The sequence below is a fragment of the Mycteria americana genome, chromosome 1, assembly GCF_035582795.1.
Source record: "Mycteria americana isolate JAX WOST 10 ecotype Jacksonville Zoo and Gardens chromosome 1, USCA_MyAme_1.0, whole genome shotgun sequence".
NCBI lineage: Eukaryota > Metazoa > Chordata > Aves > Ciconiiformes > Ciconiidae > Mycteria > Mycteria americana.
The window spans coordinates 55,846,011-55,871,132 of record NC_134365.1 but is presented as its reverse complement, the minus strand read 5'-3'; the positions used below and the strand labels follow the sequence as shown (position 1 = coordinate 55,871,132).

The 25,122-nt window shown below is 39.8% G+C and overlaps 1 protein-coding gene across 4 annotated transcripts in view; it reads right to left on the bottom strand.

Annotated features, from left to right (window-relative positions):
- The window catches only part of IFT56 (intraflagellar transport 56), a 52,078-nt gene extending 32,630 nt beyond the window's left edge, over window positions 1-19,448 (bottom strand). For all 4 annotated transcript variants that reach the window (XR_012775352.1, XM_075499153.1, XM_075499165.1 and 1 more), the window contains exons 1-8: window positions 19,344-19,448; window positions 19,088-19,225; window positions 18,597-18,689; window positions 12,114-12,228; window positions 4,468-4,517; window positions 2,685-2,830; window positions 1,183-1,354; window positions 699-773 (exon numbers count right to left, since the gene is read on the bottom strand). Coding sequence is in view for 3 of the 4 variants with exons in the window: in XM_075499153.1 (XP_075355268.1) it covers window positions 699-773; window positions 1,183-1,354; window positions 2,685-2,830; window positions 4,468-4,517; window positions 12,114-12,228; window positions 18,597-18,689; window positions 19,088-19,225; window positions 19,344-19,346 (792 nt within the window). In the remaining variant the exon portion in view is untranslated. The remainder of the gene's footprint in view (window positions 1-698; window positions 774-1,182; window positions 1,355-2,684; window positions 2,831-4,467; window positions 4,518-12,113; window positions 12,229-18,596; window positions 18,690-19,087; window positions 19,226-19,343) is intronic.
- Window positions 19,449-25,122: the final 5,674 nt, after the last annotated feature.

Sequence of the window (25,122 nt, the reverse complement as noted above, 5' to 3'; positions counted from 1 at the left end):
CAAAAGACCAACATTCAAAATAAAGAATGTTAACACACAAAAGTCCAGTTTGAAAGCAGTTTTAACTCGTGGGGAAAAAAAAGTTAGCTTGTTGTGACTGCTCTTGAAAAACGACAAAGCAAGCAACTGCCCATCATTGAATAAAAGCAATCTACTGTTACCGGTTGTTCAGCAAAGTAATAATACCACTGCAGGGAAAATTAACAGGTGATTAGTGACTCTTTTACCGCAGAACACAAGTATTTTGGCTTTTATCAGCATCTTTTTCCCTATGAAAACCTTGTTAAGTACTTTTTGGATGAAGACCAAGGTTAACTTAATTCCACTCCCATTGTTGTCTTACTAAATAAGAGTTCAGGGTCATGCATTCTACAGTGTCCTTATTGACTGGACTTCACAAAATATCTTGCAAAGGTATTCTTACAGGACATAAATTATTTTAATATGCCTTTGGGGGTAAAAGCAACAGCATTATTATTTTCTTGACACAGTCTCCAACTGACAGGGAAAAATTCCAGGAACAAAAATACACTTGATGGCACACTGATTATACAGGTAGGATTTTTGGAATGGGACTTATATGGCAGCAGAGATTCAGTTGGGTCTGCAATTCCCAAAATACTCTTTTGTATGAATCATCAAGAAAAGCTCTACAAATGAATGAAATTCATAACAAATCTGAGAAATACATTACTCACCAGATTGTGCTTAATGAGCTCCTTGCCAAATTCAAAAGACGATGAGGCACTGTCTATCAAGTTCTTGAGCTCTGCCTAGAATTACATACATTCCCAAATTTTAAAAATTAAAACAAAAAAGCACACAAGCATAAATGGAGCTTTGTATGAGCCCCAAAACTGATAGAAAGACATCTCCAGCAGTGCTGGGTCACTAGAAGATTTTTGCCTTCCCACTTCTATGTCATGATTTTAGCAATTGGATAATACATATAGACACAAGGTCAAAAGTGGACCGGGAAAACTAAGACCACTGTGCACACATGTGGACAGATGGCTTAATACCAGGGAAACTGAAATGTGTGACATTCCTAAGAGAAGGATACAATGACAAGATAAAGGCCATTATCAACGTTACTGATTAAGACAGATAACAAGGAAAAGAAACCTGTATGGAATCTTGAACTAAAATAAAAGGTGAACTGAAGGGCTGTCCAATAGATACCTCAGCAGCCTTCCCATTGTAAAGTCGGAAATGGTTACAAGCCTTAAGGTTGAGTGCAATGGTACTGTCAGGAACTTGCTGAAGATAAACAGCTAGCACTTCCTGTGATACATCATAGTAATCCAGTTTGTAATAGCATAGGGCCACATATACATTCAGAGCCAGGTATTCCCTGCAGGAAAGAGGATTAAAGAGAACATTTAAATCCCACCAGATAGTTATACTACAGAACACGAAAATCAGTGATAAAGCTCTCACATGTCTATGTATCTTTTAGAAGTGCATCAAAACTGGGATTTCTGAGAAATGCTTATTAGGTATCTTTAGAGCTCTAGTTTGTTAGATCCAGATATGGATTCACTTTTTTTTTTTTTTTTTTTCAATGGCAGCTACTGCAGCTTTAAAGAATTACCTACAAAACTGCTGGTTTGCAAATCTGGGAAATGGTGGCAACTTCACACTAAGGAAATGCACAGAACATGAGCACTGTACTTGGCCTGGCAGATAGGATTTTCTATGCAATACATGCAAAGACATTTAATGTGCATGTAAAACTTTGAAAATATTTTAATGGATCTTATTATCTTATATCAAGTACAATTATTTCAAAAAATCCTTGCCAATCCTTGCCACGACCTATCAAGACAGAAGAACTAGATAAAGAAATAAGACAGACCTTTGTGGTAACAGTAAGTAAAAGGATAATTGTTATGAACGTTACTCATTTAGCTTTGAGTGTCTGCTTCTACAGGACTTGGAAGTCTTTTCCCCAAGCATTACATGACATACTTATATACATTGTGACGGACTCTCAGCTTTCTCTGAAGTATTCAAGAGAAGATACTGCCAAAAGATAGCTATGTATTCTGGAACAGCAGTTTCTATTTTATTAAACAACACTTCCAGCCACTTAAGAATTCAATTTGTTCCTTGTTAAATTCTGAACTAAGAACTTGCAGAAAATGATAAACAAAACAAAACAATCAACAAGTGTCATAGCAGGATAAATAGAAATGAAAAGAATTTCAGAATTAAAGGAATGCAAGGAACTCTCTGCATAAAAACTAAGAACTGAACCCTTCTTAGAAAGGCTAAGAGGTGAAGGAGAAGTCAATAATCACAAGCAAGGGTCACCAGACTGGCCGAGGGGGGGAAGGGGGGGGGAGGAGGGGGGGAGGGGAGAAAAAGACAAAGCAGGTACATAACCATATATCATTTCAGAAGAAATAAGTAGCAAAATACAAATGATCTCAGAATGAATTACAAGAAAATATCATTAAAAGAAAGCAGCTGACAGCAGACTTCTTTTTAAACATGCATTTTTCAATAATGATTTGCAATAAACAAAATTGAGGGGGCTGCAACTTGTGCACATTTTGCAGTGGGAAAGGGACATAGTAATTGGGGAAAATTCCTACTTTCAGAAACCAAGCAACTAAATGGAATTCAAATACCAACAGTATCAGAGATACTGCAATAAGGTTTAGAGTAGAGATGCCCACCGATTATCAAGAAGAATGCGTTTGTAGATATCAATAGCTTCTTGGTAGTGGGACCGCATGTAGTGGATAGATGCCAAACTAAGCTGATCTTCTGTAATGTCTTGCAGATTCTGGTGAGAGCTCATCAGTTTCTTCTCATCACTGAACTAAAAAGAGTGTGACACATTCTCAGAAGAGTTCAGCAAGAAAAACATTTTAATTAGCTGGATTACTTTTGTCCTTGCTGCAAACAGCAGGTGATTCATATTAAACATCTGGAAAAACTCTGTTACTTTAAAGTTAATTTGACCAGTGGAGAAAGCCAAACATTAAAGAAGCAGACCAGTTGAAACTAGATAAATGTGAGGCTAAAACTAAGTATGCATTTTCCTTTAAGGTGTGATTTAGACATAATTACATGTCACATGACTTGATGGATAAGAGGGGAAGAGCTGAATTAATTCTTTCACAAACAGAATTTTGCAACACAAGATTTGACTGTTATTATTTGAGCCAGCAGAAATTTTGGTGTGTGTAGATCCAAGTCTTATTTCTCATGGATAGCAGAATAATGCAAGACTTGCCAACACACAAGCACTAATTTTCACAAGATTTCTTTACAGCACTAAAATTCTCTTTCATCAGCCCCTTAAAATTCCAGTTTAACTAAATGGTTTACTTTTAAAAGCATTGCTGTATAGCACATAACACACACACAAGAACAAAAACAAGGAACAGAGTTAAACATACCCATTATATTTGTATTATAATAGTAAAGTAGAGGCTATTCACCTAAACAGTGTACCCAAATCACTTATTCCAGTGCTTCCCTTTGCTGGTTCTGCTGATTCAACAGTAATTATTTATTCCTCTTACACGCAAATTCTATCTTATGTATTTGTTTGTCATCTATCTGCTCAGTTTTCTTCAAATCCTTTTCCTCCTTCTTTGAGCCAGTCACAAAATGATACTCCAGTACAAAGGCAAGAGAAGTTGCTTAACAGAACTAAAGGCAATGGGCTTCATAGTTTCGTAAATCTCTTTACTTCCAAAGACTAACTACATGAAGTAGGAATTATCCAACTTCTCTATCACAGACATCTGTAAGTGCCAGTGCTACTACAAAAATGTTTTAGGACTTCTCTTTTAAACTTAACAGAGATTGAAGTAAAGAGAATCTGACATCAAAGCTAACATTCAGGATTTATACTTTCTTTCACCCAAAACTGAGTCTCTTCAGTAGCACAATACTTGTTAAGTATAACACAGCATGGTACAAACCCAAATTTAAGGGAAGATAGCTATGTGTGGTAAGTGAAATAAGCATTTAATTGTTGTTGAAATGAAAGTAAATCTCATGCTATAAACAATATTACTTCTTGGATACTGAATGACTTAAGAGGATCACTAATAGCATATAGACCATTTTGCTCAAATTGCTAAGTATAAGACAGCTGCAAGTTAGGAAAACCTGGTATACTTCAAAGAAAAAGAAAAAGAGGGGCTTATACATTTCTGATTCTATTGAAGTCCCAGTGATCAAAAATACCATCAGGTTCCTGTTATATGACTTACATGAAGTGAGTTTGTAAGACTTTCCTTAGATACATGCTGAGGGCATCTATTCTGAGATCATATTTTCACACTTACTTTCTCCTCCACATTTAATACAGTAGGATGGTTGTGGAAAACATTTGTTCTGCCACCACAGACATTTTAATTATTCTGCTAGGTTGCCAGCATAAATTACACATTACCCAATTGAAAAGAAAAACAAAGCATGAGTGAAGAAAAGACATCATACCTTATGTGCCAGGTGAAAGAGTAAACGGTTCTGGAGACGACTCTTAGGTGCTGTAAGGAAAATTCAGTAAGTATCACTGCAAAGAACAACTCAGGGTGTCTCCATTTTAAACTCCCTTTCTCAATAGACATACATGCACCAATATTATTTCATTAACTAGCCCAAGTACAGTTCTTTGCAGGTCATGCCCCAGGGCAGGTTCTACCAATTTTAGAGTGGTTGAAAGGCCTTCCTGCTTCCTATCTTCATTCCTTGCCCATTTCTTTTGAAATCCCTGTTGAAAATAACTTTTCATTGGCCTCTGCCTTCCATGAGCTTTAAAACTTTTATGAATTCTACTATCATTTGCCTGCAGGGCCTTCTGGATAGTTCTCTGTTTTTGCACAAGTGACACACAGCACAGCATCTTTTACAAAATAAAAAGCAGCAACAGACAAACTCATAATCAAGGCTCCTTCTACAATATGTCATATTTGAAGTAAGCTGTGATTCATAATTCTAGGAATCTTGTCACCATCCAGTGTATTGCAAAACCCATTGCTGCTACCATTTTGTTATGTATGCACATTATCTCATACTTAGTTCTAATATTTTTCCTGTCCTTAGAAACAAAAGGCACATGAAAGAATCCTGTAGTCAGAGCAGATAAGATTCAAACGAAGATATGGCGAGAGATTTAAGGGAGACATCTCCTTCTACAGCCACTAAAATTAATGAAATTTCTTGCTCTAGCAGGATTAGGAATTCCATTTAACTCACTCCATATGACACAAATTCTTAACTGTAGAGCTTTAAGTCACTAGAGAGAGCCTTGTGCTTCACTGAGAGTGACAAAGGTCCTCGTCCAACGGAGCTATTAATTTCTTTTGCAAGCAATCTTCCAAAAAGCCTTCCCTTGTTTCCTGTATTTTCTTTAGTCTACTCAGTTAATGAGCACTCTCATTCTTGCTCAGACCAACCAGCTGGCAACCTATGCTCCACAGAAAGGACGTACATGGAATCTCTACAAAAAGCAGAATTACTTACTGTGTTTATGAGGCCACAAAAGTGCAGAGTTAGCAAAGCAATGGCCTGTAACACAAGGCTATAATTCTTCTGACATCCTAAACCATGAAAGAGGGCTCAAACCACCAAAACCTCTTCCCTCCCTGCCTCCAAGATGGAATTTTCTAGTAATAAGTTAGATATATATTTTTTTTAAAAAAAAAGCAATTTAAGGAGAGATTTCCAGACTTTTTACTCTTTCTCCACATAGTAAAAAAAAAAAAAAAACCAAATTTGTAACACAGTGAACAATGCCAAAACCCAGGCCATTCTCATCAGGTTGGCAGTGTAAGGCTGTCCACCTACTTTGGATAGGCACAGCAATTATTTCTCCCCTTTTCTCCTTCCCAAGCTGTGTTATTTAACCATGTTCCTAGTAAAAGAGGACAGCGAATTGTACCTTTAAAGAACTGCTAGAACAGAGAAGTCCCAAAAGGCAAAGGCGGTATGAGAGAGTTCTCACAAAACCACAACATCTTGCGGGGTATTACTAACAGAGCATCAAGTTGTTAAGAAACTAAAAGGTCTTCAATCTAGGATATATGTGGGAATTCTCATTAGCCTAATTATTAAAGAGCTGAAAGTTTTTCTGATCTACAATCAATATCGTATAAGCAGCAGTAGTAGTATAACTGACACAATAGTACATTCTAGAAATGATTTCATCCATTGAGTTAGAAAGTTAGAGTACCTTAATTTAAACACATGTTCTTCAAACTGTTGTCAGCAATGATACTGTGGTAACTCCACATGTGCCCCAGCATCAATTCATAGGTTTTAATATCAAAGTTTAGAAGGGTTGCACATGGACCCCACATGTGCTTTTGTGCAAAACTTAAACCAACCACAACCACCCTTCACAATTCAAAACATTTGGTCATCAAAGACTCCAAAAATACAAGCAGGACAGATTGTGGGATTTACACTGAAAATAACATATTGTGTAATCACAGTACTATGGGTAAAGACACCAATGTTCCTTTTTTGAGTAGGTTTTTGTTTTGTTGTTTTTTTGGCTTTTTTTTTTTTTGAGTGGGTTTTAGCATTAATTTCACTGTGAAAATTGTGACTTGCAAGCAATACTCCCTCAAGAATCTAAACCAAAGAATTCTTGTTTCACTGGTCAACCAATGACTGCAGTGCTGCCCTCGCAAACCTGGCATCCGATCTGACATCAAAATTATTATTTACTTCTTGGCAAAAGCTGGAGGGTTAGTCCACGTTATTTTACACCTAAAATAGGCAGGCAAAAGATGAAACCTGATTTCTGATGGTGTTGCATGGACACATGGAGGGAGAAAAAATGTCCTGCTTCATAAGATATTGTATGATACTATCCATTTGATATTCTTTAAAATAAGACACTTTTACTTAATGTCAGCCAGAGAAGGAGAGGGGTAAAAACAAGCAAAGAAAAAATAGTCCTGTCGATACAGTAAGCAGAACCATGGAAACATTCAATATCAGCAGTTTCTTTTCTCCCAGTGCCAAATGCATTTTTTGGGGAAGACAAGGAAACATATGAACAAAGTGAGATTAGTTTCCAGAAATAATCTGGTTATGAGTATTGGATAAAGCTTTTGTCAATCACCGGAGCAGGAAGTGATACAACTGCCTCATCAGAGATAATGATTTTTAAGGGACATTACGCTTGTTCTTTTATTACTCTCTGCTGCTACTGAATTTCATTGTCACTGATCTATTAATGCCACAAGGAAGCACAATCTTCTTTTCCTGTCCTACTTTTTCAAGAAGATGACTGTACTTTTTTTTTTTTTTTTTAATCAGTACTAAGCAATCTAGGGATCATAAACATGATGACAATGCTGCATGGCAACAAACTGGACCCTGCTCCAGGTCTAGTATTGGCCTCTTGCTGAAGACATCACGGAGCTTTCTGGATAGGATATATCTCTTTCCAGCTAGGAAACACACCGATATTCCTCTGCTAGAATTTTTCATGATCAGTGCTGACTTTCCAGGCACTAAAGTCATAGTTGACATTGATCTTAAAAGTGTTCTGTATATTTTTATGTGCTGACACTGAACAGAAACCTAGTGAAGTATTTGTTAAAATATAATAAACAGCTACAATAAGAGTGAAGACAGTTATCTTCACTAATTACTAAACAAAAAAGGTTAAGCTCACTAGAAATGGCAACTCAGACTCTTGAGGAGTTCCATATTGCTGCCACAGGCAGCAAAACCCATCTAGCAGATAGAATGCATACACTATAGCAGCACTTCACTCATCAACAGACGTAGAACACATCTTAAACATACATAGCAGGAGCTGGTAGGAATGGAACAGTGCTGAGAAGGCTCCAGCCTGACAGCACAGAAAACATGACCAGAGGAAACCTTATCCTCCTGTCCCTGAGAAACAACGCCCTGCTCACCTGAATACAGTAGCTGAATGAAGCCCTCTGTGCCTCAGAACCACAGTCTCACTGGTAGAGGGAAAATGCAAGGGTATGGGAAAAATGTTCGGAAAAAACATGGTCTAACAGTGAAGTTCACACTTACACACACTTGAATAGCTCAACTGTTCAGAATTTTCTTGAATGAAATTTACAGGGGACATTCACTGAAATTTTCCCATTCCTAAAATACTTAAAAGCCAGTTCAGCTATGTTCAGTTACTTGCAATATATACACATTTCATTTCAGTCATGCCTAAGCACAGTAAGTTAAAGATCACTGAAGCAAAAAACTATCAATTATTTCGGTTCGTAGCTTCCGCTATACTTTAAAAAGCAAAACAAGAAAAAAAGGTTAGTAGTTTTTAAAGTTTAAATACATATAAATTGATATTTTCACTTGTGCACTTTAAAAGTTCCATTTATCAAACTCTGCTGGTTCAAAACCACAGCTAAAATGCAATGGAAATGAACTACTGCTCTCAAGAAATACAGTACAAGCAGAAAGCAGATAATTTTGCATGTAGGTAAACATGTCTAAAGAAAAAGAAAACCCAGCAACTTTTTCATGCCCCCTTGTAAATGCACATTTTCACTGGTGACAACTATCTGACATCTGGCAAACGTTAGTACACACATAAGCAAAACTGGTTCGGAAAATGTCATTGTTCTTAGCAACCCATCTCTGTTCTGCTTTTGTACAATATTGCTCCTTCCAGTATAGGTGTGAAATAAGAAATATCTCTGTTCAGTTAAACCACATTCAGATCCGACACACACAGAGTTGTGAAGAAGTAAAATAATTACAAAGCTTTGCCCATCAAAAATTAGAAGAAAAAAAAAAAAAGAACTTTAATGACTGGTTCAGCAACAACGCTGTCTGTCTGTGCATGAATCTTAAATTTAATTATTTAATTGTAAACCAAAAAAACTGTTTTTCATAACAGATTTAACTGCGGCCCCACTTATATGCACATTTTGTGGTTTAAAAGAACACTGTTAGCTCTTGTGTTTTTCTTAATGCAGTGCTAGCCAACAGCTTCCGAGAGCACTCTGCAGGCTTCTAAACACTAGGATCAGTTGCCAGGATCACCATGCAAGTGTGCCAGGCTGAGTTTCTGGTCTTTGTCCTTTGCAAGGCACAGGAACTGGGAATGCAACATAAGATTATTTGTTTTTATAATTAAAAAATAGTAATTTATTATTATTGTTTATTAAAACAAGATGAAGACTTTGAGCCTCATTCTCCCAGGACTAGATGGGCCAGCACACAGCATGGAAAACATATGTTCAGCCAGCGTATGAGAGCACAGATGCAAACGGAGTAAACAAAGCATCACTTGGAAGCTTAATTCTGGGATGACTATGAAACAACAGTAGCTGACTTGAAGTAACTCTACCTTCACCTTAGATCCAGGAACATTAGTAACTGTAATGTAAGGGGACAGCAGGGAAAAAGAAGCAGCCAGAAATATCTGAAAGGAATTTGGAAGAAAGCCTAGAGGAGATAAAGTACAACTGTAATGAAAAACCTTCAAAGAAGGATTTTTCTTTATTGCCTTTTTGCTCTACTACTTAGGTAATATTTGCAGTAATTCTGGTTTATATGACTTTTGATATACAGATTTATTCTTTCCTGAGAGAATGTACTATGAAGTTTTAATTAAGTAAAGACAAGCTAAGAGGACACTTCATATCTATTATAAAATAAACATAAAACCTCGAGAGAAAAACAAGAGATTGTGGACTATATATCTTGTATGAAATGCAATAATTACCTCATGGCTTTTAATGCTAATTTCCTAATTTTTAAGTATCCTGCAGATTTTTCCTCAGACAGTTAACAATAATTTCTTAAGCAACAGCAACAGTACATGGCAAGAAGGAACTTCTATTTGATTTCTAGATATTTACATGTTTGTGTGGAAAATCTGTTCCAGAAAGCTAGCTGACATTCATGTTCCCTTTCACACAGAGATTCCATCACTGTAAAAATCTAGAATTATAGCTGAAAATAAATTATTTCTCCCTCATTTGTTTTAGCACTGTGCTACTTTCAGGGGCTTAGCATAACTGCAGCAATAAACAGCAAGCAGTATGCAAGAATTCAGGCAAAATAATCCCAAAATAGCAATGGTAAGCAGCCCAACACTAACACTATCTATCATTTTTTCAGTACTTTCAAGTCAGTACTGGATAAACGGTGTTCTTCTAGAGACTTCACCTGTTGTGCCTATATCCAATGAAATATTTTGCTTCTTCAGGATCTTTGCAAAACCATGGAAGAGATCACAAGACGTTATAGCCTCAGCTGTCAATAATATATTGCAAACAGCCATCACTGATGCAATCCTAAGATACTAAAAAAATCTTAAAAGAGGATCTGTCTTGAGCGAAAATAAAATGGTTCAACCTCAATGTAAGAAAGACTGAAGTGATGGGAGTGGAAAGGGGAATGTACAACACTTGGAAGCCTTCAGTGGAGAAAGGACAAGTGTTACAAATCTTCAGCTGTGACTGCCTCCACACCAAGCTTAAGCAGCCAGAAATCATCAGTATTACAGGACTCACAAGAAAGGCTTAGCACCTCACTATAAAAACTGACATGCTGTCCTTCTTAAACAATTACATAAAATCAGGAACAGATATTACTAGCATGAGCACTCAGTTATTCTCTGTTCCCTCTCCGTTACACTCCCTATGTCTTGCACTCCTTTCTTAATATTCCTGACCTTTCCTCCAGCACTCGAGTTCCACTAACCACACCCCCTACCCTGCCACTCACCATGCTACTACGAACTAATCTGAAGGGGCACGAAAAAATTAACCTTCCCTCACTTCCAGCTCACGGTTAATAAAGGCGCATGGCCCACTGTGTATCTGTCATCTCTAGAATGGATTACTGTAATTCACATGATGTGAAGCTGATGACAAGGACTCCAACTGGTACAGGATGCAGCCTCTTGCTTCCTCCATGGGTTAGGTCAAAGTGACACCTCAGGCTCTATTGCCCAATTATTTTTGGATTCCAGTTCAAGTCCTAGATTGTAATGTCCAAAGCTCAAATTTGTGGGACATTAAAGATTATTATCTGTGAAAATTAGAAATTTACGCACCTCTTGAACAATACAGATCACAAAGCTCTGCATGAAACTTTTTACAGTTGGAAACAAAACATTTCCAGTTATGAGACTAGAGCACAGCATGATATTTCAGAGGCTATTAAAGGGATACGAGAATCTAATTATTTCTAAAAAAATACTACAGAAGTGTCCTTTTTGAAGGCACTCCTCCACTGTAGCGGAAAGTACACAACTATTTTCTCCTTACCCTATTTTCAACCCAAGACTAGACGACTAAAGAAAGAAAGGAGAAAACCCATACTTCAATAAGAGTTTTATCCTAAAAAGGCAAGAGTCAGAAGTTGACTGAGAACATCACTACTATTAATTCTACTTAGAAAGCACTGAGATACTATGGTTATGGGAAACAATATAAATCACTAAGATAAATAGAAAGTGATGGGTAACAAAATTAAACTGCAGAAACATTTTTAGGCAGTAAAAATTGCCTTGGAATCTAATTTCCATTCCTCTGCTTTAAATAATCCCATGCATGTTCAGATTAAAGTAGAACTGTAACAATGTGACTGTAGTGAACTCCATGCCTTGAAGAATCAGAAAACTAATATCTGACTTATAAGGCAGCAAGACCACCTACTAAGTCACTCAAACTACGTAAACAGAGTTCCTGTCCACATCAGGGAGAATGCTGAACTCTCTCAGATGCTTTTTTTTTTTGATAATTTCACTACTTAGCTTCATCTGCACTGGCTCAGAGACATGGAATCAGTCAAAAGAAAAGTAACTTTTTGTTGCTCATCAGCATGTGCTGGGTTTTGTATCTAGAAATTAAGAGGAGAAATTATTTTCCAGATGCTTCTTTCCGTTTCAGCTGCTCCACCTGCCCAAGGTATTTTTAGAAGCAAACTGCATCATAACTGTCCTGTTAAGTGGAAAAAAAAAACCCAACAAAACCAAAACAAAAAACCCAAACCCAAAAAACTTTGCTCAAAAGTATCCTTTATTCCTGTGAAAAAAAAGCATTGAATACTTTCTCTGGAAATCACTTTAAGTGTTCAAGTCAACAAGTAGTCCTTTCCACCAGAGACATATATCTCACCTTTCAAGGCTGCTTGTTCAGCTTGCGTATACATCCCCAGAAAGAAGTACGTACAGGCAAGGTTCACCCAAACATCTGGATTGCAAGCTGGTTGTTTGGTTAAGGCCTCATATTCCTGTAACAGAAGAGAGGGTTGATTTTTTAAAAATGCCTAATAGCACAGATTTGTATTAAATACCATTCTGTCTTCCACCATTTTACAATGTGTCATTGAATTATTGAAATCAAACGACTTATTCTCAAGTTCATTGCAGTTCTCACAACGAAACTATTACATTTTAACCCAAGATATGTCCCTAGGACCTTCTTTGCTTACAGCAATAGAACAGAAAACAGGGACAAGCAGTGCTATAAATCTCTACTGTAGCAGCATGAATTATGTCAATACTGAAGTTATAAATATATGTAAAATTATTTAAATTATTACTATATTTATAATAATATAGAAATACATATTATTTATATTTATAAAAGATTAATATATTAAAGTTATAAAGGCATCAACATAACCAACTTTTCCTCAGTCTTTTCTGATGCTTTCCTAACTTCTCCTCCAGTCAAAGCCTGAGAGCCATAACACCAGGGAAATCTCTTTGTGAATACTTACTGGAGCAAATGTTAAACATGTTTTTATAAACCTGTAGGTAGTGTCTTAGTATAGATTAAATAGTGGCCTCCAAAGTGGGGTGTGCGCAGCCTAGCAGTTGCGCAAGACAAGACCATTGGGTGCAGGAAGAAAATTTTTTTTGGTACCATTAGTAACTAAAATAAATATTTTTAAAGTAGTGTTTATTTCATCTTTATCTCATCCTTTTTCAATTTCTATTTTTGTTTATGTTTTATAGTTACATAATATATTAGTACAGTAGTACATGTATTTAATTTATGAATATATATGTATGTATATTGGGGGAACGTGCTCAAAAATTTTTTACTGATAGGGGTGCATCATCAAAATTGTTTGGAAACCATTGCTTTAAATACAAGCCTACAAGTCGGTATTGGGCAAATTCAAGATTTCCTAATAGATAAAGATATAATTATAGTAAGTATTACTAAACTGTACCTGACTTCACCACTTCCCATTTTAAGACTTACAGACTAGATACCATATTCTGATATTTCTTAACACATCCACATTCATTACAGGTCCCTTCATACTGTCACATAAACTGCTTCATTTCTTGTTATGTGTGAAACAGTAAAAACTTAACAGATCAATCTGCAATCTACTTTTTTAATGAAGAAAAACTTTCCAGCTACAAAACAGTGATATTCCTGAAGATAAACATCTTTGCTCTGCGTAACAATAGGTACTAAAAACAGAGGCAGGGAGACCTCTCGATGGCATTTTTTCTCCTTTGTCAGGTTTCTGTTAAATTAGTAGGAAGGCCACCCCAGTGAAAGTGCCGCCTGCTGATGCTCCTGCTCTCCATCCAGCCATGTCCAACAGGCAGCATAACGCAAAGCAGGCAGGGTCACACAAGGTTCTCACAAGACCTGCTGAGAGAATGCCATCCACATACTTCCCAATCACCATAAGCCTCTCATCCCTCCCAGCAACACGACCCCTTGCTGACTCTGTACTCTTCCCGCAAATGTATGAACTGGAATTTCCTTCTGCCTAGGGACAGTTTACCAGCTTGTGCCACTATGGGTGGAAGACTTCTTACCTGTGGTGGAAAGGCACAGATGTATATATAGCACTAGATAAAATAAGCCATGCCCAAAGGACAGTGAATCCCAAGAACAGAAACATGCTGACTACAATAAAGTTCATAGTTTGCAAGCATAAAGAATTTTTTTTTTTTTCTGTTGCCAAGTGAAAGTAAACTGCACTCCCAAACAGAGAAGATATTGGTAAGGTATGCCCTTAAAAGCCAGCTCAGTCTTGCTAGTACTTTAGGGACTAGCTGTCCTTCAAGAAGATTTAAAATAAATAAATCAATAAAAAGAAAAATAATTTAAAAAAAAAAAAAAAAAAGGAAAACATTTACATAGAGGCCAACCTTTTCTACTGAGGCCAGTTCAATCTTGACCTGTCACGGAGCTCTGAGAGACAGGCCACTGCTGTTTATTGGGACCATCTGGAATCTTTCAAAATCCATTCAGATTAAATGCACCCAAAGCTTTCTTTCGGCTATGGCTTCAGGCAGATTAATTAGAAAAGACAAAGTGCATAAACACAAGTCATGTTCTGGCTTGGCCATTCAAAGCAAGCAATAAATAAAGAGTGCTCTAGCAGTACCAATGTGAATCTATGGAAACACAGTAAATAAAAATGAGGACTATTAGTGCTCCTTACCCTGTAGCTCTGGGCCATGAGCCCAGACTATGTGCTGTTGCCCCTTTCCTCACTAAAAGGCCTTCAACATCAGTCTCTCAAACACTACTTCACAAGAGCTTTCCCCTCTCCTCTCCAAAAAAAACAACAAAACCAAACAAACTAAATACTCCAAAAGCTTTCCCAATAGTCAACCTGTGGCATATTTTTCCCAACCAGGAGCATAACAACTTCTTGCTATTTCTTGCCTCCACCTCTCACCCCTGTCACAAGACACATGCACTTTTCCTCAAAAGCAGGCTGCCAGGTTGATTGCCTACAACTATGGACACCTACTGACAATGTTGAGGCCAGCAGGATTCTGCTCAGTGCCCTTATTACTTGTCTAGATTCTCCAAGCCTGTAAACACAGACCCTGAAAGGCAATAAACAGGCTATAGGGCTGCCCCACAAGTGCTCAAAGGAGGTATGGAGATACTCATTGTAATCTGGCTACAGTCATGACAGAGAAGCCTAGAGAACTTCCCAGAGCCAAAATTCCATCTTTTACTTTCTAGCTTCAGCTGTCAGGAACTTAAGTGTACCTGTATTCTCACGCTTCCCACAGAAGAACTCAAGCAAGACCAGACCATGGATGAGCCATTACCCTAGTATATCCCTATTCCTTTCATGATTCACTGTTTGACTGAAATTATCTTAAGCCAAGTCAGGGTAGGCAGGAGGTCCCATCCAGTGAAGAGGTGGAACAGCTCCTGATTCTCTGCTAGGAGGGAGGCAGCAGATAGGAGAGACTGTTTGAATCCCTGGCTGTAGTTTGTGAGATTTTGACAGAAACAATGCATTGAAGGCTCTGGCCCAGGGACCATGCTTTGCTCTCACATGTGCAGCTGATGAGCCAAAGTGGCATTACCATATCTGGCAGCTGTACCATGCCAGCACCCTGTGTGCTGAAGCCTGGTCAGAAGGTGCAGAGTGCAAATGTGAAACCTGTTCTTGAATCCAACCTAGCAGCACACCTACCCTTGCCAGTTCCTCTCTTCAATTGTCAATACCTCAAATATGTCTTATAACCCTCCCTTTCTTAGGCCCTGGCTGCTTCAATTTATAAGATCAGGCAGCTCAGAAACAGAACCATCAGACTGATGTTCAGATTCTGGTCCTTGAGTGACGTTGGGAATTTTTTCAGGAATGGTTTAAGATTAGTGCTATGAACAAGTCATGGCAGAAAGACAGGTGGGTTTTTCCCCATTAGGGACAGCAGACATGGAAGACTCCAGAAAACTAATTGGATGCTGCCATCCACTAGGGCAGTTCTGGTTGCCATATGATGCCAGGAAGACACTAGCCACCCACTGTTAGTAAAAATCAGTTTGTGAGTGAAGGAAGCTAGACAGTCCCCAGGGAGGGACTGCTGGAAGAGTGAAGTCCAGTGCAGTACCATTTGGAAATTGGTGTACAGCAGCTGGGACGATCCCACCAGACCAGTGTCAGTGATAAATCCTTTGAGAAAGGCATCTACCTACTAAGAAGGGGAGAATGTGACCCTAGTGAAGCTGAGCTTAGAGCTCTACCTAGAGAATACCTGACTGTTGGTGTGCCTGCGATAACAGAATGTGAATTCTCTCATGCAAATGTGCCAGATATTTTGCTGTCATTCTGTCTGAAGATATTCTTGGAGCTGGAGGTCTGGGTGTTTTTCATTTTTTCCCTGCTTCTCACAGTAGTGGATGATGCCCACTTCACCCCAATTTCCAAGCCTCTCCAAAAGTGGCCATGCAACCAGCACGCCTGGCTCACTATGAAAGTATCATTATAAATAAAAGGATTACTGAGCAGCAAAATTTCTGAAGAGCCTTATCAGTTATATGGAATACAGATCATAGACTGGGAATACAGTGACACAGACTATGTGTTATCACTTGCAGGCACTTAGGAGTGTGAATCATTTAGATTGTGTGTAATGTCACTCTGCAGAATTTTGCAGACTCTTCTACCCATAGTGTTTTATTTACAGTGCTCTCAGCACACCCCAAAGAGTGCTCCAAGATCTACAGAGTATAGATAATCAAGGACTTTGTCCTTGAAAATACAGCAACAACGCCTCTGTAACATAGCAGAGAAGACACAGCATTACAGTTCAACCTTGAAGCTAATAACTGAAAGATAATCCAGCCTCCACAGTCAGCACTCTTTCCCTTGATTGCTACAAGCTTGGGAATTACAAGCACAGTGTTCTGTCCCAAAAGAAACTATGGTGAGATGCACAGGCTCATTTCCCACATGCCACCACAAAAATGACAAAGTTATCAGGAGTCATCGCTATGCCAAAAATCAGTCTTAAGTCTGAAAAGATAGGCCCTGTGTCACTCACTTAAAACACTTAAAACAAACATACAAACAATCCAACCACAAACCATGCATACAAACCATTTATTGTCCCTACTCGGGCAGGAAAACGGGAAAGACAACCACGTCGCAGTTTTTAAAAGCCCGAATCAACAGCATCACCTAGTGGTGAATCAAATACCACAGCCGAAACATAATCTCAAAAAAAAAAAAAAAAAAAAAAAAAGTGTTACTCTTTCATTGAAGGAAACATTTAAAATCTACTCTGGCTATAAAAGCACCTACTGGGTATTCCAAATAGCAGAATTTATTTCAAAGAAATGGCAAGCTCTTTCATTTGTATACAAACATTTTTCTTTTTTTAAACTTTCACTCCCAATTAAAACCTAATATCTAGATATAAATTAAGTAAAGCAACTGTCTGTTACATTCATAATCTTTAAATTCCACAACTCTAAACATAAATATTAAGTTACCACTATGTTCTACACTAGTGTTCTACATTCTGTACTGTGTATACCGTCAGTTTGATTCACTAAGCGTTTCTAAAGTCTCCAACAGGTATTTCCTCTTCAATTTTTTTAAGGCAAGAGGAAAGTGCCTTGTGAACTTACTTTAAGCTTTAGAAATTCTATTTCTGCCCTACATATGAATCTTGTGCTATAGTTAAACACCTAATTTTATCTAACAGGGAAAGTATCATCATTGTTCTATAATCTGTTTCTCCATGGTTATTTTCTTTTGTTAATATTTCAAATTATCATCTGTTTTTAATATTTCTTCCAGGGAAAGCAAGTTAAAAAGACCATGAACAGTTTGCTCAGAGCACAGCTATACTTCATAGTGCATCGTGACAGAGATCTCCCCCAGCTGACGTGGGACCAAAACCAGTAAGTCTTAAGTGGTGCAATATAGCGTGGACCCAGGAATTCACATCTGTAGGAACACAGCAATGAGACAAACACTACTCAGGCAGATTGAGCTGTTTCCAAATCTTCACTAGCTTATACACAGCCATGTGGGTATCACCACACCACCTTCCACAACACTCCCTGTTCTGGTGTGCATACTGATTGCAAACCCTTGGAGGTACAGAGCAAGGTAGGCAACAAAAATTGGTTAAGACTTCTACAGAGAAATATGTTAGCACAACTGAGAAGATAAAGGGATCCCAAGGACACTGGCAACAAACTGATTGGCAACAAATTGAGTTTCACTGGAGACATAAATGGACACAAGAGAAAGAATTGCATATGGACTCATACACTGAAAGAGATACAACAGCACTGTATGGTGCAAATATTAAAAATTTATGTGTACTTGAATAATCAACATGTCTTTTAGTGACTTAAAGCTTTTGGAGAATAAGAATGTCTCATTTCATTGAATTACCTCATACAAGAAAACATAAAGAACAATAAAGTATGTTAAATGGCCAGGGCCATCAACCTCTAAAGCAAGAATTAAAAAAGCATGCATATTACAGATAAGCTACACAATGAAGACAGAGATGTAATTAAACCTGAAAAACAAAACTGTGGAAAGCTAGCTGCAAAAAGGGAATGGAAAAATTAGGACATGAACTATGACATTTAAAAGGGCAAATTAGGCTACTGAGCCTAGTAATAAATCAGACAGTAGATCACATTAAAAAAGGTCTGTTTTCATAAGCAAATACCTTTTTTTCCAATCCAAACTGCTTTCCACAGCATCTGTCTTATTACCATACACTTGTACCTTAACTGGCTGGTAGAACTGTTCCCTACTACAGAACATCTTCCTCCTCCTGCTGTCATCGCTTTATCACAACATCCCGATTTCCAACCTCGGGGAGCAGGATTTCTCCACCTTACCTCCAGTGCTCTCTTGTAGTCACCCAAATGAAAAGCAGAGTATCCAATCCAAAGGTCAGCATCCTCCTCCTGCTCACCAACGTGCCGTTTAAACTTTGTAGAGAATGTAAGAATTTTGTCAGCTGCCACACAGTTTATAAAGCTCCTCAGATAATCAAAGTAATACTAGGCCATCTTGTATCAGGGATGGTTTGACAGCTGTGGATGCTACTGGGGTGGAGCTACTCTCACATTTCTGAGGGAAGCAGCAGGCAACCCTCACATGCAAAACCTAGTTCTGAGAAGTAACGGCAAAAGCTGCTGCAACAGGGCCTAACGGGTGCGGAAGGAGGCGAGGGGGATACAAGGTATGGGAAGGATTCCCCCCTACCCCACAGCCGTGCCGGGCACAGGCCTGGCAACTACGGTACCGCTCTCCCGAGGGGAGCGGGAGGGCCAGGGTGCCGGCGGCGCCCTCGGGCCGGGGTCTCCACCCCCGCCGCGGCCGTTACCTCCAGCAAGGCGATCGCGCCAGTGAAGTCCCTCAGGGCCAGGAGCTCTTCCAGCTGCGGCACCTTCTTCCCTTTCTTCCTCCGCCGGTCTCCCGGCGGCGGGGTACCCCCTACGGCCGGCTTGGCCCGGGAGAGCATCTGGGCAGAGAGCAAAGCAGAGCCGGGTCAGAGCGGGGCCTCAGGGGGGGCCCCCCCGCCCGCGGTGGGGGAAGCGGTGGGGGAAGCGCCACGCCCGCCCCGCCCCGCCGCCTCTCACCATCCTGCCGCCGGGCCCGGGCTCCTCGTTCCCCCTCGCTCCGCCGACGGCGCCGTTGCCAGGGTAACCACGGGACGGCGGAAGGCGGCGGCGTAGATCTAAGCGCGTCGGCGAATAGGCGCCGGCTGGCGACTGGCGCCGCCCCCCAGGGTTCCGCCTCCGCTGCGGCGGGCGTCGGTCTCCGTAGCGACCACGGGAGGAGGGGGGTCGGCCCCTCAATCAGTCTTTCCAGTGGCTGGCACCCCGGACACGTAGGTCCCTATGACTTGTGGTCTAATTGCAGCTGCTGGCAGTTAAACCTCCGCACACACGCACACGTGCAGAACAAAGAGTCCCCTTACCCAGGAAAATAGATGGAAATGGAGTTTAAGATGAAGGCAAGAGGCACTGCGCTGAGCAGGTGTAGGGCACGGCCAGAGAAATGTACTGACGAGCAACCGGTTTGCACGTCACCACGCCTTTTATCCCCTTGTCCTGTGTCCCATACTGGTTCCTCCCCAAACCCCCTTGATCACTTCCTTTCCCCACCTTTGGTCCTTTGCCTAAACACCCCATAATAAGTCTTGTGCAATCCCAAAATGCTCTTCCCTGGCATGCCATAATGAGTCCCATATGCTTGTAGTCAGCAACCCCCCTCAGTCTGTTGGGTGATCCTGCTTCACTGACCAGAGAGCTGCTCCCGTTGATCTTCATGGGTTGATCGCTCTCCTGTGACAGCCCCATGGGGAGGGAATCCCACAGATGTCTACACTTTTCTGGCAAACATAGCCGCTCCACCTGTATCTCTATAGTTATAACGATGGAGAGCATAATATAAAATGTTAGGTATGTGGGTTGTGTGCATTTTAACTGCATCCAGTAGCTGATGTGGCAAACTCTGGATAATTTTCAAGCACAGCTTGTTTCCTGTAGCATCTCTGGCATTGCAGTTTGCTGCGAATAAAACAGATCTCTCCTAGTTACAGAGGAACACCATGCAGTAGAATTCCCCAAACTTTCATTTTTATATTGCCTGAACTGCACCATTAGCAATTCCAGTGCAGAGGACCAATACATTACACCGCTGACAGCTCAACTAGCCAAAAAAGACACGTCCATGGACAGGACTAATGAGGTATCTGTATTTCTACCATTTTTCCTTCCTTGAGAAGAAAAATTTTTTGCACTCCATCAGGAAAAAAAGAGGCTTTTTTTGGTATGAATAAATATATCCTGTCACACTGCAATCATCTGTAACATAGTCCAGCAGTAAAGAACTGCGTGCTGCTTCTTCAGAGCATGGGTTCCACGTTCACCTTCTCCCGATCACTTCAAGATGGCGTGATCCAGGAACGGTACACCCGGCTTGCAACTGTCCCCGAGAGGTTACTCTGCAGCCAGGAACCACGGGAGCACAACAGCACCATGACGGTGTCCCTTGCTTATGAATGTGCTTTCATACCACAGGCCATAAAGAAGGAAGGCAAATAATCCACTCTCCCACAGAGGATTTCTCTGCAAGAAATTAATTTTGAGTTAGTCAGTCAAAGTGATAAAGGTGTGCCAGTGATTTGGCCTCCTTTTATAGCTCTTCCCTGTTAAATAAGGTATTATTTCTGTCAGGAGAAAATTAATTTTCCATAAATAATTCTGAAATTATTTGCCTTTTCAGAGATTTGATTTTAAGTGGTTTTTTATGTTGTCAAGATTGTATATATTGACTAATTTGCATAATACAGATATCTGTCTTCTTACCAGTTGTCTAGGATTTTCTGTTATCTAACAGAAAAAAAATTTCAGCAGGCTAGAAGGCTTAAGAGTCTCCTCTATCAGAACCCTGTGAAATCAAGAACATCTAGATTGACAGGGATATTGTAAGATGCCTTTTTCCTTTCAGATATTAAACAATGCCTCAGAAGTACTTCATTTCCAACCAAAAGAAAATAAATAATTGTTGTAAATACCTCGCAGTAATTTTCAGTGCTGCCATAGAATATTCTGGCTCTGTACAGTAAGCTAGGAAAACTGAAGATTTTGGCTTGAGGTTTTTTTGCTATACAAACACTACAGGCATGGGGAAGAGTGTCTGGAAAACTGACCTGCAGAAAAGGACCTGGGGGTGCTGGTTGCCAGGTGGCTGAATATGAGCCAGCAGTGTGCCCGGGTGGCCAAGAAAGCCAATGGCATCCTGGCTTGTATCAAAAATAGCGTGGCCAGCAGGAGTAGGGAAGTGATTGTGCCCCTGTACTCGGCACTGGTGAGGCCGCACCTCGAATACTGTGTTCAGTTTTGGGCCCCCCACTACAAGAGGGACATTGAGGTGCTGGAGCGTGTCCAGAGAAGGGCAACGAAGCTGGTGAAGGGTCTAAGAACAAGTCCTGTGAGGAGCGGCTGAGGGAACCGGGGTTGTTTAGGCTGGAGAAAAGGAGGCTGAGGGGAGACCTTATGGCTCTCTACAACTACCTGAAAGGAGGCTGTAGCGAGGTGGGTGTTGGTCTCTTCTCCCAGGTAACAAGTGATAGGACAAGAGGAAATGGCCTCAAGTTGTGCCAGGGCAGGTCTACACTGGATATTAGGAAAAATTTCTTCACCCAAAGGGTTATCAAGCATTGGAACAGGCTGCCCAGGGAAGTGGTTGAGTCACCATCACTGGAGGTATTTAAAAGACGTTTGGATGAGGTGCTTAGGGACATGGTGTAGTGGTGGTCTTGGCAGTGTTAGGTTTATGGTTGGACTTGATGCTCTTAAGGGTCTTTTCCAACCTAAATGATTCTAGGATTCTATGAAATGCCAAAGTAAACTGGGTAAAGGGGGAGAAAAAGAAGAAGCAGAAGCTGTCACTGATGAAGGTGCTATGTTTTTGACTGAAATGCAAGCAAGCAGACAGTACAATTAGGCAAGATTCTTATTTTTTAAAAAAAGTAACTGAAAACATGATTTTACTACATTGCTTTCTTCCATTTTTTATATAGATTGTTTCACAAGATCCTGCTGTTCTAAGAATCAACATACTAAATACAGCTAAAATATTAACTCAAATGGAAGAAAGCTCTCAGGTGCTCCACTGCTTTCTCCCATTTCGCAGCAGCTTCCTGAATTATTATGTGGTGAGTCCAAAGCTGGGGAATACATGAGAGCTGTGATGTGCAGTGCCAGTGGGTTAGCTGCGAGCACAAGAAGGACAGTGTCAACTGAGATAAAAAGTAATAACAGCCAAACCAGTTCCTTTTTATTTGCAGACAGTGTTTTGCATGGCACCAGTGGGATTCCAGCATCTATCTGCATTGTGGGGGGGATTTTCTTGACCAAAATTTTTGTGATCGTGTGGAGCAGGGAGTGCTCAGAAGCACGACATGTTTCTCTGCTGCCAGCTCTCTGCCTGTCAGGGGGAACTCAGATGGGAGACATCTTCTAACCTTAACCATGCTTTGGAGGCAAGTCCCCTAAGCACTGCCTGTACATACACACAGCTCCTTTATGTGTAATTTCGTTGCCTCCAAAAAGATAATGTGTTCCATAAGGGTTAGCTTCAACTGAGCTTCAACTCACCTGCAAGATGAGAAAGTAAAAATTTATTCTAATTGGATATAATGGTCTGGCTTCCAATTACAAAACTGGAGACATGGCATACATAAAGCAGAACTGTAGGCTACATTTAATAGTGAGGATCTTTCTTCGCCTGCTTCAGCATGACTCAAATGGAGTTCTTCTGGCATGTTCTCAACGGGCAAAGCTGTGACTCTGCCTGTCAGATCATTCCCTCATAGGTGAGGTCTACAGCAGTATTAAAGGACAAGGTGGTGAGTTTGGTTGTGATTGTAAGCAATCAAACCCATAGACTTTGCCATCAGAAGGGTTGCTAATTATAAATTGCACAACTCAATAGGTGGACCATGGATTGAACACAGTGTAAAAAATAAGTTATATCCTGACTTGTAGAGGTGCTACCTGTATGTAGTGTGTGAGCAATATAAGTAGGGGGCAAAATGCTAGAATTTGGCATTATGGCAATTGGTGTGGACTCTGCGTACAGAAGTGGTCTAAAACCCGTTCAGAGCAGTAGGAGTCTCCGTTCATGTCTAATGTTCACTAAAGTCAATTGTGTAGGAGGGCACATGTAATTTAATCCTGTATTCTCACCAGCATCAAATTGACCAAAATATTGTTAGCATTTCTGGTGAAGAAATTATGATTAAGATGCAGACCAAAGTAGGTAGAGATGTTATAATCTTTTCCTCATATGAAATGCCAAGATGACACTTCATAAATTAAAGACAAGTCGAGAAGTTCAGCTACTCTATTAATAATGCTGGAAAACTGCTGCATTTCTTACCATCACCATTCTATTAGCCAGTGGCATTATCTTGGAGGCTGTGAGCTGTAAAATGATTAATGATCATGTTTATTCCCACACAGAATTGCTGGGAGAGAGGGAATTGACTTATACTGATAGCAGCAAAAGGGAAATCATGCACCTGTGACTGAAGACCAAGATAAGAATCACAGAGTGTAATGAGTGTTTAAATAAAAAATCAGAGAGTGGAAAGTGAGGTCTAAGAAAAGGAGAGGAAGGAGGGGAAGGAAAGAAAAAAGGGAGAGAAAGGAAAAGCAAGAAGTGGAAAAAAAATAATCATATAACCAAAGCAAGAGGTTACAAAGTGACCTTTGCATCAGCAACAATGACATGCTTCAATTTCCGTAATGTCTGGGTAAGATAATGTTTTTTCAGTAATGATGCTTCACCATGTTCTACCTCTTGTATCTTTGAAAATGCATCTGACAACATCTCAAGATAAATTATATGCAAAAGTGAGAGCAAAGAAATGCTCCCCTGCTAAAGCTACAAAGGCAATCTCCTGAGATGAGTAAATGGGAATGATTCCTTTAAAAGCAAGGAACATGAAGAAAATTTGCTTCTTTTTTATGGAGTCAGTAACACCTGAACCTTAATTCACCCTGGATAGACCACCTATGATGAGAGAAGGTGAAATATGTGAGTTGACAGCAAAGACCAGCCTGCAGAGGTGACAGATCATGTGCATGTTTAATGCTCTTGTCAGGTCTCTATTGCCCAGGTCAAGAAAGCAAGCAACAGTTATGTCAATTAAAGACCTCCAAACGGTGAAACGAAAATTCATAATTTTTATCTTTATTTTGGTAGGGGAACCTCTTTCCTTAATTTTCACTGGTGTTTATGTCTGTGATGGTATGGGTTTGTGGGAACTGCACCTTCAGAATTTTCCTGATACTTCCAGCACCCAACCTGTCATCAAGATTCAGTCAAGTTAATAAAAGTAACTTAAAAGCTGTCCTTGTATTGGATTTCAGCATCACATTTAGGTAAGTTTTTGGAAATTTACGTATGAGACAATCCGCTGATCCAGCATAGGTCAGTGTCAGAACTGAAAATGCAATGCATGATTAGCTGGATCCACACAAACTTACCCAAGCCAGAAAGCCACATCATTGCAAGTGCTACGTCCCAGAGAATGCCGTTGTACTGGTCCAGGATGTGTGCTGATATATCTGCACAGTATTCCACTGCCATATGGATTTACAGGATCAAGTGTGCACTAGCTTGAAGATCTCATAACTCCATCCCATCACATAGTATAGACATGTATAATGTTTAATAAAAAGAATTTAAGGAAAATGAAGTATGTGTCCAGACATAAATTATTACACACTTGAGCCATTTACCTTCGTAAGGAAAACCAGAACAGATGTTTGCATATTACAGGTAGCTTATATTTGTCACTTGACAGAGCTGTATCCTGCTGAGTCTAGAACAGAGGCTAAA